Consider the following 16394-nt stretch of genomic DNA (forward strand, 5'->3'; position numbering starts at 1 on the left):
TCAATTGCCTGAGAGATGGAGCCAACCCAGGGTATGGTATCACCACCGGTGTCTTTGCCTGCTGAGGTCACTTGCTTAGCTCGAGTGTGTTGGCTGCTTGTGGCCACACATCGTGGTGCATGACTCTGTTCCCGGGACGCAGGCTACTGTATTGGGTAGCTTGCTGGACCTGCATGCACCCGATGGGTGTCTGCCCGCCGAATTGACTGCGTGTGGTGGGAATCCCACATCGCACAGCTTTTCCTTACTTATGATGGACACTCTAGGGGTCCGATCACGCGACTTTTCCTCTCTGGTTGCATGTATACAATTCCGATTATCAGTTACACATTTTACATGGTCAGTTACACACTTTACATAATCCGTTACACCTTTAGTCTCTAACTTACAATTCTTGCTACATTGCTTAATTGTGTGGAACTGTACCTTTAATTGTAGTGGGTTGTCGGTCTCCTTTAAGAGAGCCTGCTTGCTTTACCCCAATCCGCTTCTCCGTTTGGTGCCATGTGTTGCTCCCTCAGTGTTGCACCTCGTGGTCTGGCCGCGGCCATCTTTGTCTTCAGCGCATCGCCTCGTGGTGTGGGCGCCATTTTTTCTTCGTCCACGATGTCGACTGCGGCGATCCTCTTCTCCGGGGGTTCTGCCTCCGCAGTTGGGAAGTCGCTGCTGGATCCAGTTTTCTCCCTCCTGAGTCCTGCCACTGGAGCCTGGAAGGTACGTTCGGGTCATCTCAGCTGGATCATCTCCACGCACTCGTGCTGAGCGGTCTGTGTCTCCGGTGCTGTGCTGTGCTGGTCAGCTCACCGGTGCTGGGTCCACCCTTAGGTGAGGGCTTGCTTTGCCTCTGAGCGCAGAGGGTTTCAATCGCTGGAGGGGTGAAATCTTCCCACTTCCACTGGATCTTCTCCATCCACTTCTGCCGAGCAGCGTTGGTCCATCACCTGCAACAATCCACAGAGGTAACTTGTGCACTGCGCCATCATGGAGTACCTTTACATTTGCACTACCAATGACTGGGATGATTTCATCGGTGTAGGTGCGCAATTTTGCCTGCTTGGGTCGTTCAGCCGGAATGTCACATAGCCTCTCAAAGGCTTCATGATTCATCACTGACTGGCTCGCCCCTGTCTCCACTTCCATGAAGACTGGACTTCCCTCTATCTCAACTTCCATCTTCAGCGGGGAGCACTCGTTGATGCAGGTAAACATGCTATATACCTCCCCGTGGGACTGGGCTGCCTCTCTGTCTAACGATTCGTAATCCATGCTGGATTCATGGCCATCTGCGGACTCCTCATAGACACGGAGTCCTATTTCTCTTACACATTCGCTGGAGGTTGCAAACATAGTCTTTAAGATGGCACTGGTGAGCCCTGTGATTCCCTCCTCAACGCCAGCATGGTGCTACTCGATTAGCCCCTCTCGGCGAACTTTGAGTTAAGGGACTCGGGGGCCTGTTCTCTCTTCCCTGAGAGGATTCACGCTCTACAGTCCAGCTCCTGAACGGCGCCACTCTGTGCACAGTACCTGCCGGGTTTGAGTCCTGAGGGTGAAACATCTGCTTAGTGCCACAGGTCGAGGTCATGAAAGACTGGCTCACAGAGATGTCCTTCTGCAGGGTGACTGTGGTATCCGCCAAAAGTAGCTTGTGAAGAAGGCCCTCATGGGCAATTCCGATGACGAAAATGTCCCGCAGCGCTTCATTAAGGTGGTGGCGAACTCGCACGGTGCCGCCAGCCTCCTGAGGTTTGCGGCATACTTCGCGACTTCCTGGCCTTCGGGCCGTCGGTGGTTATAGAACCAGTGTCTGGCTGTGAGGATGCTCTCCTTAGGCTTGAGTTGCTCCTGGATCAGGATTATGAGCTCCTTGTATGACTTGGTCATTGTCTTCGCTGGTGCCAATAAATCCCTGACGAGGACATAGACGTTGGGCCCACAACTGGTTAGCAGGCTAGTGCGGCGCTTATCAGCCAGTGCAGCCAAGTCATCTCCTGCCAGGTCGTTTGCTGTGAAGAAATGTTCTAGCCTCTCCACAAAGGCGTCCCAATCATCACCATCGGCGAACTGCTGCAACATACCAAGAGTAGCCATTTCCGCGTGAAAGTTTGTATTCTCGGCGCCAGTTGTTGTGTCCTTCGACGCTCGAACAATGACTCCACGAGGCAGTGTGTTGTACTTGTAGTGACCATAGTCCTTTGTTAACTCCAGAATGAGGATCACACCTGGTGACCTGCATTTTATACTAGGCCAGGCACACCTGTACAGGTAACCTACATCTCCCACTGATGTGCCCTCTGGTGGCATACCTTGATATGGTACCAACCGTGGCCATGTAAGATACATGACATCTCCCTAAATAACCAAAAATCTATCGATCTCTGTCTTGAATATACTCAAAGACCGAGTCTCCACAGACCTCTGAGGTAGAGAATTCCAAAGATTCACCACCCTCTGAGTGAAGAAGTTTCTCCTTATCTCAGTCCTAAATGAACAATCCCTTATTCTGAGATGGTGATCCCTGGTTCTAGACACCCCCCCCCCTTCCCAAGCCAGGGGAAACATCCTCCCTGCATCTACCCTGTCAAACCCTGTAAGAATTTTGTATGTTTCTATGCAATAACCTCTCATTCTTCTAAACTCGAGAGAATATAGGCCTAGTCTGCTCAATCTCTGCTCATAGGACAATACCCCCATCCCAGGAATCAGTCTGGTGAACATTTGTTGCACTCTCTCAATGGCAAGTATATCCTTCCTTAGGTAAGGAGACCAAAACTGTACAAAGACAAGATCTTCTTTCTTTGTGTGCTTGTTTCACCATTTATTATCAGTCTCCCATTTACAGTGATTGTGTAAGTCAGATCTCATGAAGGGGCTCATCCAAACGTTGACATGTCTTTTCTTTTTCACACACTGACTGACCACCTGCGTATATCCAGAACATCTGTTTTTACCTCAAGAGTATTTGTTCTGAGCAGCTTTAAACTTGCATTAAGTTTTTTTTTATTGGAATACTATCATCTTGCAAAAAGAATAAATATCATCGCATTAGGCAGCTCAATTAATTGTATGTATGCAGATAGACCACAGCAGGATAAACTTTCAAAAAAAAGACAGAATGAAAACCTTGCACAAAGATGAATCAAATCAGGGTAAATTCACCGATCCTTCCCTCCCAACAATAACGTGCATTTATATAGCGCCTTTAATGTAGTAAAACATCCCAAGGCGCTTCACAGAAGCATAATCAGACAAAATTTGACACCGAGCCAAAGAAGGAGATATTTAGGACAGGTGACCAAAGGCTTGGTCAAAGAGGTAGGTTTTAAGGAGGGTCCCAAAGGAGGAGAGAGAGGTGGCGAGGTAAACCGGTTGAGAGGGGGAATTCCAGAGCCCAGCGCCGAGGCGGTTGAAGGCACGGCCGCAAATGGTGGGGCGAAGAAATGGGGGAGTGCAGACGAGGCAGGAATTGGAGGAACAAGGAGTTCTCTGAGAGTTGTGGGCTGGAGGAGTTAACAGAGATAGGAGGGGCGAAGCTATGGAGGGATTTGAACATGAAATGAGAATTTTATAATCGAGTCGTTGGTAAACCTGGGAGAGGATCACATTCAAATAGAGTGCAGGTTACCCAATAGTTGCTGCAGTGTAGCCGCCTATATCCAACCTGTGCTCCCTTCATGTATCCCCACACTGCCAGCCTTGGAGCAGTGAATTTATTATTATTAATATTCATAAACATGGGAGTTTGAGTTTAGATAACATTTACAAACAGCACAGATTTCATATTGATCATCATCGTAGGCAGTCGAAATTGAGGAAGACTTGCTTCCACTCTAAAAGTGAGTTTTCAGGTGACTGAACAGTCCAATACGGGAATTACAGTCTCCGTCACAGGTGGGACAGACAGCCGTTGAAGGAAAGGGTGGGTGGGGAGTCTGGTTTGCCGCACGCTCCTTCTGCTGTCTGCGCTTGCTTTCTGTATGCTCTGGGCGACGAGACTCGAGGTGCTCAGCGCCCTCCCGGGTGCTTTTCCTCCACTTAGGGCAGTCTTTGGCCAGGGACTCTCGGGTGTCGGTGGGGATGTTACAGATTATCAAGGAGGCTTTCAGGATGTCCTTGAAACGTTTCCTCTGCCCACCTGGGGCTCGCTTGCTGTGTAGAGGTTCCGAGTAGAACACTTACTTTGGGAGTCTCATGCCGGGCATGCAAACAATGTGGCCCATCCAACGGAGCTGGTCAAGTGTGGTCAGTGCTTCGATGCTGGGGATGTTGGCCTGATCGAGAATACTGACTTTGGTGCGTCTGTCCTCCCAGGGGATTTGCAAGATCTTGCTGAGACATTGCTGGTGGTATTTCTCCAGCAATTTGAGGTGTCTACTGTTTATGGTCCACGTCTCTGAGCCATACAGGAGAGTGGGTATTATTACAGCCCTGTAGACCATAAGCTTGGTGCCAGATTTGAAGGCCTGATCTTCGAACACTCTCTTCCTCAAGCAGTCGAAGGCTGCGCTGGGGCACTGGAAGCGGTGTTGAACCTTGTTGTCAATGTGTGCCCTTGCTGATTATAGGCTCCTGAGGTATGGAAAGTGGTCCACGTTTCCGGGGCCACACTGTAGATCTTGATGACTGGAGGCAGTGCTGTGTGGCAGGGTCAGGTTGGTGGAGGACCTTTGTCTTACGGATGTTAAGTGTTTAGATTTCATAAAGTCTCGCACCCTCACAACCCCATGGCCCTGCAACTCCCAGATTTCTTTAGTCTCTGTATCATGAGTGATGATATTTTAACAGAGAATTATATGTCTTTGAGGCAAGAATGCTTCCACTGTGCCAAGACTAACACTGTATAAAATGTGTTGCCAGAAAATCAACTTTTTTCTACCAGTTGCAGTACTGCTTCTATTGTGCTGATGCTCGTTTGACATTTTCCAAACCAACTAACAGAACCACATAGGTTTTGTTCAAGACCTCCACTTTGTTATAGATAGAAAGAATTTGCATTTATATAGCATCTTTCATGTATCCCAGGATGTCCCAAAGCGCTTTAAAACCAATGAAGTATTTTGGATGTGTAGTCACTGTTGTAAAATAGGTAAGCACGGCTGCCAACTTGTGCACAGCAAGGTTCCACAAACAGCCGTGAGATAAATAATCAGAGATTCTGTTTTTAGTGATGTTGGTTAAGGGATAAATGCTGGTTAGGACACTGGGGAGAACGCCTCTGCTTTTCTTCAAATACTGCGCTGGGATCTTTTACAACCACCTGAGAGGTTCTTCGAGTACGTGCCTGAAGTATGTTCTGGGCTTATGTCTCTGGTGGGGAACTTGAGCCCACAACCTCTTGGCTCAGAGGCAAGAGTGTTTCCACTGAGCCAAGACTAACAGTGCATAAAAATTGTTGCAAACAATTTAGTCCAAACAACACACAGTTTTGCACAGTGACATCCTATTTTTGTTCTTGATCCTCTGATAAATTGTGCCGAGTAGAATTTGGAGTAACTATGGGAAACGGATCCTAAATGATGTATTAATTTTTTTACAAATACAGTGTTATTTATTTTAAAGCAAGTCACATACTGCAATATTAAACTTGCAGCAATGGAGACATATACGTGTGCATAAAGCATCATCACTAAACATTCCAATTATGCCATCATATCCTTTTCTAATTCACCCATCCAATAGAAATGAAAAGAAAGAAAGAGAGAAGGAAAGAGAAAAAGAAAGAAGCAAATAAGTACGAACGGGTACAAATCTTTAAAGGTGGGACTGCAGGTGGAAAAGGCCATTAAAAAAAGTATATAATAAAAGATCCCATGGCATTATTTTGAAGAAGAGCAGGGGAGTTATCCCTAGTGTCCTGGCCAATATTTATGGACGCATTTATTTGTACTGTAAAAATGGCCACTCCTTGTCTCTCATTGGTCCCCTTGGAGAATAAGCCACACCCTGAAGTTTCTCTGGAATGTGTAACTGGAACCGCCCAGCCCAAGTTCTCTCTGACCGCAGATCGATCCACTTTGACTTCCAGAAGCCACAGAGGATAGATCTCCCCAGAAACCACCAAGTGCCAGCTGAAGTCCCTTACCTCAGCACAAGTACATGACCTTACCCCCCCACCCCGCGCAACCATAGATGGGGCATTGTGTGCGGATTGTTAACAGGTTTATTGGGTATGAAGTGTCAGTGGCATGACTTCTGGATTTCATCCACTCCAAAGATGACGGGTGTGGGTGTAAAGGGGGTTGGAAGAATGTGATTTGTCTTCGCTGAGTTCCCTCTCGCCCCACCCTGCCTGTCTCCGCCCCCACCCCCCATCCTGTCTCTCGGCCCCCCCCCCCCCACTCAACTAGGCTCTCTATCTCACCGCCCACCCCCCCCCCCCCCCCAACCAGGCTCCCATTCTCTCCCTCCACACTAACAGGCTCTCTCTGCTTTCCCCCCCTCCCCCTGCAAATCAGGCTCCCCACACACACCCCACTCCCCCAACCAGGCTCTGCCCCAACCCCACAACCAGGCTCTCTCTCTTACCCCCCTCAAACAGGCTCTCTCTGCCCCCTCCCCCCAACCAGGCTCTCTCTCAACCGCCCCCCCCCCCAAATCAGGCTCTCTCTCTACCCCTCCCCCCACTCAAACAGGCTCTCTCTCCCTCCCTCCCCTCAACCAGGCTCTATCCTCTGCCCCCACCCCAAAACCAGGCTCTCTTTCCCCTCCCCCCAAACCAGGCTCTCTTTCCGCCCACCCCCAAAAACCAGACGCTCTCTCTCTCTCTCTCCCCGCAAGTTGTCCGCCAACTGTGTCTGCCCACCACTCTTTTCTCCCCCCCCCAGCTCAGGGCCCAGCGGACCAGTGGGGAGCCCAGCCGCCTGAGGATCAGCAGGCTCGGTCTGTCAGCAGGCTCTCAGAGGATCAGCAGCACACCTGGTCAGACTGATTCCGGTCGGAGCGGCACTTCCGGTTTGGGCTGGAGGATCAGGGGCGGGGACTCGACAGAAAAAACACAGTACAAATAGTCACTTCGAATATTTATCCCTCAATCAACACTACTAAAAACAGATTATCTGGTCATTATCACATTGCTGTTTGTGAGAGCTTTTTAAAAATTATTCGTTCATGGGATGTGGGAGTCGCTGGCAATGCCAGTATTTATTGCCCATCCTTAATTACCCTTGAGAAGATGGTGGTAAGCTGCCTTCTTGAACCGCTGCAGTCTGTGTGGTGAAGTACTTCCACAGTGCTGTTAGGGAGGGTGTTCCAGAATTTTGACCTAACAATGAAGGAACGACGATATACTTCCATAAGAACATAAGAAATAGGAGCAGGAGTAGGCCATTTGGCCCCTCGAGCCTGCTCCACTATTTAATATGATCATGGCTGATCTGATCATGGACTCAGCTCCACTCCGCTCCCCATCATCCTTTATTCCCTTATCGCTCAAAAATCTGTCTATCTCCACCTTAAACATATTCAATGACCCAGCCTACACAGCTCTCTGGGGCAGAGAATTCCACAGATTTACAACCGTCTGAGAGAAAAAATTCCTCCTCATCTCAATTTTAAATGGGCAACCCCTTATTCTGAGACTATGTCCCATAGTTTTAGTTTCCCCTATGAGTGGAAAGATCCTCTCTGCATCCACCTTGTCGAGACCCCTCATTATCTTATATGTTTCGATAAGCTCACCTCTCATCCTTCTGAACTCCAATGAGTACAGGCCCAACCTACTCAACCTATCTTCATAAGTCAACCCCTCATCTCCGAAATCAACCTAGTGAACCTTCTCTGAACTGCCTCCAATGCAGTTCTTTCCTTCCTTAAATACGGAGACCAAAACTGTACGCAGTACTCCAGGTGTGGCCTCACCAACACCCTGTACAGTTGCAGAAGGACTTCTCTGCTTTTATACTCTACCCCCCTTGCAATAAAGGCCAACATTTCGTCTGCCTTCCTGATTACTTGGTGTACCTGCATACTCACTTTTTGTGTTTCATGCACAAGGACCCCTTGGTTGCCCCGGACTGAAACACTTTGCAATTTTTCTCCATTTAAATAATAATTTGCTTTTCTATTTTTTCTGTCAAAGTGGATAACCTCACATTTTCCCACATTATACTCCATCTCCAAATTTTTGCCCACTCACTTAGCCTGTCTATATCCCTTTGCAGATTTTTTGTGTCCTCCTCACAATTTGTTTTCCCACCCATCTTTGTATCATCAGCAAACTTGGCTACATTACACTCGGTCCCTTCACCCAAGTCATTAATATAAATTGTAAATAGTTGAGGCCCCAGCACCGATCCCTGCAGCACCCCACTAGTTACTGTTTGCCAACCGGAAATTGACCCATTTATCCCAACTGTTAGTTAGCCAATCCTCTATCAATGCTAATATATTACCCCCAACCCCGTGAACTTTTATCTTGTGCAGTAACCTTTTATGTGGCACTTTATCAAATGCCTTCTGGAAATCCAAATACACCACTGGTTCCCCCTTATCCACCTTGCTCGTTACATCCTCAAAGAACTCCAGCACATTTGTCAAACACGATTTCCCTTTCATAAAACCATGCTGACTCTGTTTGACTGAATTATGCTTTTCCAAATGTCCTGCTACTGCTTCCTTAATGATGGACTCTAGCATTTTCCCAACAACAGATTTTCAGCTAACTGGTCTAGTTTCCTGCATTCTGTCTGCCTCCCTTTATGGTTTTCCAATCCGCTGGGACCGCCCCAGAATCCAAGGAATTTTGGTAGATTACAACCAATGCATCCATTATCTCTGCATTATCTTTTAAGACCCTAGAATGCAAGCCATCAGGTCCAGGGGACTTGTCCGCCTTTAGTTCCATTATTTTACCCAGTACTACTTCATTAGTGATAGTGGGCTGGAGTTTCCAAAAAATCCGCCAGTGCCGGATTGCCGCCCAAAATACCACTAAGATTGTAAAATTACCACGGACGAAAAATTCTACAAAAAAAGGAAAAAATTCCGCCCGGCGGAAAAAATGGACCTTACTCCCTGATTCTTGGCGGAAAACACGATCCTGGGCGAATTGAGCGGAACTTAATCTAATTGGGCGGTACTTCCTAAAATTTAGACCGAGGCTGCGGGTTGGGCCTAGGGAGGGGGGAAAACACACAAAATAATTTTTTCAAAATACAAAAAATAAATAATAATTAGGACCCTTTTCTGCATAATCACTGAAAAAGAAAGTAAAAGAAAACTTTAACTTGCCTTTTTTTTGCAGGGCTTCATACTGACCGCCCAGCCCCGGCTGGTTTCTCGTGGGTGTGGTTTTTTTAAACTTACCTACAGGTCACCACTGGGACAAAACTTGGGCGGTGGCGGTTTTTGGATGGTGCATGCCGGCGGTCCATTCGCCATTCCGCCGGTGGAACTGTTTTCTGAAATTTCCACTGGGTGGTTTTCCGCCCAGACCGACCAATACGCTGAGAAACTGGGCGGAGGTGTCATGGAAAATCCAGCCAATGATTATTATTAGTTCCTCCCTCCCTATAACCCCTGATTATCCACTATTGAGGTGTTTTAGTGTCTTCTACCGTGAAGACCGATACAAAATATTTGTTCGCAGTCTCTGCCATTTCGCTGTTTCCCATTATTAATTCCTCAAGCTCATCCTCTAAGGGACCAACATTTACTTTCGCTATTCTTTTCCTTTTTATGTATCTGTAGAACTCTTACTATCTGTTTTTATATTTTGTGCTAGTTCATTTTCACAATCTATCTTCCCTCTCAGGATAGTATGCATTGGAGGGGAATGTGGAGGTGATGGTGTTCCCATGCGTCTGCTGCTCTTGTCCTTCTAGGTGGTAGAGGTCGTGGGTTTGGGAGGTGCTGTCGAAGAAGCCTTGGTGAGTTGCTGCAGTGCATCTTGTAGATGGTACACACTGCAGCCACGGTGCACTGGTATTTGGAGGGAGTGAATGGTTAAGGTAGTGGATGGGACACCAATCAAGGGACTGCTTTGTCCTGGATGGTGTTGAACTTTGAGTGTTGGAGCTGCACTCATCCAGGCAAGTAGAGAGTGTTCCATCACATTCCTGACTTGTGCCTTGTAGTTGATGGAAAGGCTTTGGGGAGTCAGGAGGTGAGACACTCACCACAGAATACCCAACCTCTGACCTGTTCTTGTTGCCACAGTATTTATGTGGCTGGACAAGTTAAGTTACTGGTCAATGGTGACCCATAGGATGTTGATGGTGGTGGATTTGGCAATGGTAATTGTTATGTCTCAAATAAAGCAATGTGACTGAGTACTGTAGACTTGACTAAGTGTGACCTTAGTCTCTTTATTCTGACTCCAGAGTGCTGGCACAGCATGGGAGGCCTGCTTATTATATGCTGGGATCCCTTGGGACTCCAACAGATGCGCCCTCTGGTGGCAGTAGAATACTGGTTACAAGATGTTGCATACATAACAGTAATGCCATTGAATGTCAAGGCACGGTGGATAGACTCTCTCTTGTTGGAGATAGTCATTGCCTGGCATTTGTGTGGTGCAAATGTTACTTGCCACTTATCAGCTCAAGCCTGAATGTCGTCCAGGTTTTGCTGCATGTGGGCACGGACTGCTTCATTATCTGAGGAATTGTGAATGGCACTGAACACTGTGCAGTCATCAGCGAACATCCCCACTTCTGACCTTATGATGGAGGGAAGGTCATTGATGAAGCAGCTGAAGATGTCTGGGTACTAAGACACTGTGTTGTGCACAAATTAGCTGTTGTGTTTCCTGCATTACAACAGTGACTACACTTCAAAAAGTACTTAATTAGCCGTAAAGCACTTTGGGACGTCCAGTGGTCGTGAAAGACACTATATAAATGCAAGTATTTATTTTTTAACAGCTTATACATTGGCCAGAGTGACTCACTTGCACATGCACGACTGGGCGGTATTTCTGCGCATGTGCCTCTTGTTATTTCTGAGTTACTGGCCGGGCTCATGCTGCTGGATTGCCAGCGCCGAAGGTGCGTGGGAGCACGGCAACCGGAGAGGGTAAGAGTGGGTCTGCGGGGAAAGGCCTGACCACGCGGGAGGAAGGGGTGTGGGCTAGTCCTAGACACTGGGAGGTGGGTGGGGGGGGGTGGTCAGGTGTGACCTCAGACACTGGAGTGGGGGGGAGAGGGGTGTCAGATGTGACAGTCACTGGGGGGAGAGGGGGGGGGGGGGTCGGTGTGACCTGTCACTGGGGGGAGGGGGTCAGGTTCGACCTCACTCATGGGGTGAGGTGGGGGGTGGCGGCTATCAGGTGTCTGAATGCGCTTCAATAGTGTCGTGTCACATCCCCGGTAATTATATGCACATTTGTTTTGCATTTGTAGTGTGTAGGTCGGTGATTGAAGCGTGGGCCAGATACAGCAACAGCAGCGAGATGGGGGTGAAGGAGCGGTGAGAGATTGAGGTCAGGGTCCCAGGGGCAGCACGGGCCAGCCCACACTGCGATATGTGTGCGCACTAGGTCCGTGCAGCAGAGCAGGTCTCCAGTCGTCCTGGTTAACCCTTGCCACTGGACCAAGACTTAGCTCTGTCAAGCTCGTGTGGTGGCTGGTATGCAACGGCCACCACACGTAAAAAAATCCACGCACAGGCATCTTCCATCCTCAGGATGTAGTTCGGGATCTGGAATATCAGGTCCTTCATTGAAACACCTGTGAACTCATCCTTTTTTGGCGTGGAAGCAAGTCATCCTCGTTTCGAGGTACTGCCTATGATGATGATGTAGTGTGTATGTGCAACTGCTAAAATATAACGGTAATAAATTTTGCCTTCTCTACACTGCGTGACCTACATTTTCTGTCCTGGCTACTTTGCTGTGCTCCCACCCTGTGTGTCCACAGATTCAGTTTAGAAAATATGGTCACCCTAAGATACAGAGAAACTATTTCCTCTGGTGGGGGCATCAAGAACAAGGGGACATAATCTTAAAATTAGAGCTAGGCCATTCAGGGCAAAATCAGTAAGCGCTTTTTCCTACAAAGGGCTGTGGGTGTTCGGTCAATTGGAGCGTTCAAGACTGAGATCGCTAGATTTTTGTTAGGTAAGGGTATCAAGGGATATGGAGCTAATGTAGGTAATAGGAATTGAAGCACAGATCAGCCATGATCTAATTGAATAGTGGAGCAGGCTGAATGGTCTACTCCTGTTCCTATTATCTTCTTGTGGTCCATTCACCAACCGGTAAGAACTACGTTTCAGTGCCATTGCCAGGACGATAAGGCTCTTCATTACCAACATTCTCTGTTAACATCGTGGAACTTTTGCCTTCATCATCATATTTTAGAATTATTATCAGTAGTTACACCCCCTGCCCTGACTATGACACTCACCACGTGCAGAAGTGGGAGATTTTAGGATAGGGCCACAATATCTGAGCCACAATGGCAGCACTTCATTCCAACAAGTAGCCTTGTTACTGTAAAATATAACAGAGTCTGTGGACGATCTTCAATTGATTCACTCATTGATACACTTTTAGATACTAAATATGTGTTAGACCAAATGGGTGACCAGTTGAAATGTGTGCATTCAAGCCCCAGATCTTTCTCCCAGAGCTTTAGAGTTTCTCAACTTATTGAATATCTTATAGACTTTGGCCACAAAGTGCAGTGAGTTGATTTCTAGTGGGATAAAATGTCAAGCACCAAGGGATCCAAAGGCTTTGTATTATGGTTGAACTAGTTCTAAACAACAAGAATTTATAGAACTGGCAAATTTCTAGTTGCACAAAGGGAGTCTAGACTGAATGCAGTATTCAAATTAAACAGGATTAGAGGATGGGGGGAGGGATGGGGGGAGGTGAAGACTATTGCAAGAGAATATCTAAGGCAGACCTGAAATTTGTAACATTTACTAATTGCATCCTCTATGACTATGGTGGTCTGCTATCCCTTCTTCTCCCCAACATCTCCACATAGGTCAAGATGGTTGACAGTGCCATCTTCCTTCATCCTTTCTCTGGATAGGACCTTGGTTTAACATCTCATCTGAAAGACAGCACTTCTGACAATGCAGCAATGCACTGAAGGGTCAGCCTGAACTAAGAGCTCAATTCCTGAATTGGAGTTGAAGCAGTGACCATCTGACTCGGAGGTGAGAGTGCCACCACTGAGCCAAGCTGACACATAGAAGGTATGTGATGGTGCACTAAAACAATGATTAATATTTTACTGTTCAGGTTGAATTAAACAACTCATGTTCACCTTAGTTACTTGAGAATGAATTGATTAGTAACTTGTGAATTCATCTTTCGGATGGGATGTTAAATGGGTTAACCTTGTTCTCAGCTGAATGTCAAAGATCCCATAGCATGACGCAATGAGTTCTCCCTGGTGACCTGGTCAACATTTGCCTCCATAGTGTGTCAGTGGATAGCACTCTCACAGAAGGTTGTGGGTTCAAGTCCCACTCCAGAGACTAGAGCACAAAAATCTGGCAGTACTGAGGGAGTGCTGCACTGTCAGAAGTGCCATCTTTTGAATGAGATGTTAAACCGAGGCCTCATCTTCTCCCTCAGGTTGATGTAAAAGATCCCATCGCACTATTTTGAAGAAGAGCAGGGGAGTCCAAGCTAATACTTAACCCTCAATCAACATCACTAAAGCAGACTATCTGGTCATTTATCTCATTGCTGTTTGTGGGACCTTACTTCATTGGCTGTGAAGTGCATCCTGAGGCCATGAAAGGTACCATATAACTGCAAATGAGGTCTTTCTTTCTGAATTATGAAGTTATTCTCAGCATTATAAGTACATCTATGTTAAAAAAAGACTTGCCTTTCACGACCACCAGATGTCCCAAAGTGCTTTACAGCCAATGAAGTACTGTTTGAAGTGTAGCCACTGTTGTAATGTAGGAAACACGGCAGCCAATTTGTGCACAGCAAGCTCCCACATACAGCAATGTGGTAATGATCAGATAATCTATTTTAGTGATGTTGATTGAGGGATAAATATTGTCCAGGGCACCAGGATTAACTCCCCTGCTGTTCTTCGAAATAATGCCATGGGATCTTTTACTTCCACCTGAGAGAGCAGACGGGGCCTCAGTTTAATGTCTCATCCGAAAAACGGCACTTCTGACAGTGCAGCACTCCCTCAGCAATGCACTAGATTTTTGTGCTCAAGTCTCTGGAGTGGGACTTGAACCCACAATCTTTTTATATTATTATTCATAACCTTGTTATTATTGTACAGTATGTTCTATATTGAATTATATTGGCTCTGCAGTCAATTTCTGTATGAAACATTAATAAACCCTGTAACAATGCTATGCCATCCTGAATGCAGGGCAAAAATGTAACTCTCCTAACCTTTCACCAAGTCCAAAGGGTGGTGGGGTAGTTTGGGGTGGGATTAGAATAGGGGCGCAATCAAGGTTTGAATTGTGATGTTTTCTATGCTACTGATGAAAATTCATTGAAGATCACAATATTATTAGACACAAAAGTAAATGGGGAAGCAAGATTCTTGTTTGGTGTACATTTTAGAAATTTGCACTGGAAAACCAGCCCATCCGGTTCAAAACTGGATGGGCGACATCAAAGCTTTGTGTACGATGACATCAGGACTGGTTTTCTTCTGAAATCATTTTCTTGGTGAAACATTCCTTTAGCCCATCATCATCATAGGCAGTCCCTCGAAATCGAGGAAGACTTGCTTCCACTCTAAAAGTGAGTTCTCAGGTGACTGCACAGTCCAATACAGTCTCTGTCACAGGTGGGACAGACAGTCGTTGAAGGAAAGGGGTGGGTGGGGAGTCGGGTTTGCCGCACGCTCCTTCCGCTGCCTGCGCTTGTTTTCTGCATGCTCTCGGCGACGAGACTCAAGGTGCTCAGCGCCCTCCCGAATGCTCTTCCTCGACTTAGGGCGGTCTTTGGCCAGGGATTTGAGAGCACAGTACAAGAATGTCAGTCTCCTACAGTCACAGCCAACGTTCAAAGTTGAACATGGATCAGGATTAATAAGGCTTGAGAACTGATGTTTGCACATGATAAAAATCCATTGAAAACCTCCATTGCCAACATCCCTACAGGCTAAGGATGAAATGTTAAAATCGAGGTCCTGTCTTCCCTCTCAGGTGGACATAAAAGATCCCATGGCACTATTTTGAAGAGCAGGGGGTTCTGGCCAACATGTACCCCTCAACCAACATCACTAAAACAAATGATGTGATCATTTTGAAATTGCTTTTTGTGGGACCTTGTTCTGTGCATTTTGGCTGTCGTGTTTCCTACATTCCAACAGTGACTAAACTTCCAAAATGTACTTCAATGGCTGTTAAACATTTTAGGATGTCCTGAGTTTGTGAAAGGCACCATATAAATTCAAGTCTGTCTTTCTTTTAAGACAAGAAGTGAATGGAAACTTCTACTAAGATTTTCATTGTCTGCTGTGCATTTAGACATTTTTGGGTATATTGCTTGCAATGAAGACCTGTTTCAAAATAAGTTGGGTGGCCAGCAACCAAATTATGCTTGTATTGCCTAGAATTTAGAAGGTTAAGGGGTGATCTAATTGAAGTTTTCAAGATATTAAGGGGAACAGATACGCCTCTCCGTCTCTTTCCTCCTTCAAGACACTCCTTAAAACCTACCCCTTTGACCAGGCTTTTGGTCACCTGCCCTAATTTCTCCTTATGCGGCTCGGTGTCAAATTTTAAAATCTCATAATACTTCTGTGTAGCACCTTGGGACCTTTCACTATGTTAAAGGTGCTATATAAATACAAGTTGTTGTTGTAGATAGAAACTATTTCTGCTGGTTGGGGATTCTAGGACTGGGGGCATAGTCTAAAAATTAGAGCCAGCCCTTTCAGGAGTGAAATTAGGAAACACCACGCAAAGATGTGGTAGAAGTTTGGAACTCTCATCTGCAAATGGCAATTGATGCAAGATCAATTGTTAATTTTAAATGTGAGATTGATAACTTTTTCTTCACCAAAACTATATTAAGGGATATGGGCCAAAGGCGGGTTGCTATATGGAGTCAGGTCGCAGATCAGCCATGATCTCATTGCATGGCGGAACAGGCTCGAGGGGCTGAATGGCCTTCTCCTGTTTCCTGTGTTGCTAACCCCGCCAACCATAAGCTTGATTCTCTTCTTTGTGCAGCTGACGTCTGGGCGATGTACTCCACCCTAGTCCTCGAAGTACAATAATCGAGAGCCTCAGTTCCCTGGTGGCGGAGGAACTAAATTGCAATGAAGTTGTCATTTCTCCAGATACAGGGCAGAGTTGAGGTTGGGGAGCAGATGGCCGAGGAGTGTGTGGGTGAGTTGGAGATGCTCCTTGGGTCAGGGCTCCCGGGAGAGGGTGGCGGCGGGGGGGGGGGATTGTAATCTCGCGAGAGCACTCACATACACACACACTGTGCTTTATTG

General features: G+C 46.7%; 1 protein-coding gene across 2 annotated transcripts in view; it reads left to right on the plus strand.

Annotated features, from left to right (window-relative positions):
- Nucleotides 1–16244: 16244 nt before the first annotated feature.
- The window catches only part of tlk2 (tousled-like kinase 2), a 159995-nt gene continuing 159845 nt past the window's right edge, over nucleotides 16245–16394 (plus strand). Inside the window, exon 1 of one of the 2 annotated variants that reach the window (XM_070864730.1) lies at nucleotides 16245–16284. In XM_070864730.1, the coding sequence (XP_070720831.1) occupies nucleotides 16266–16284 (19 nt within the window). In that variant the 5' untranslated portion in view covers nucleotides 16245–16265. The remainder of the gene's footprint in view (nucleotides 16285–16394) is intronic. The other variant, XM_070864729.1, reaches the window with a different exon arrangement.

The sequence above is a fragment of the Pristiophorus japonicus genome, chromosome 21 (genome assembly GCF_044704955.1).
Source record: "Pristiophorus japonicus isolate sPriJap1 chromosome 21, sPriJap1.hap1, whole genome shotgun sequence".
Taxonomy (NCBI): domain Eukaryota; kingdom Metazoa; phylum Chordata; class Chondrichthyes; family Pristiophoridae; genus Pristiophorus; species Pristiophorus japonicus.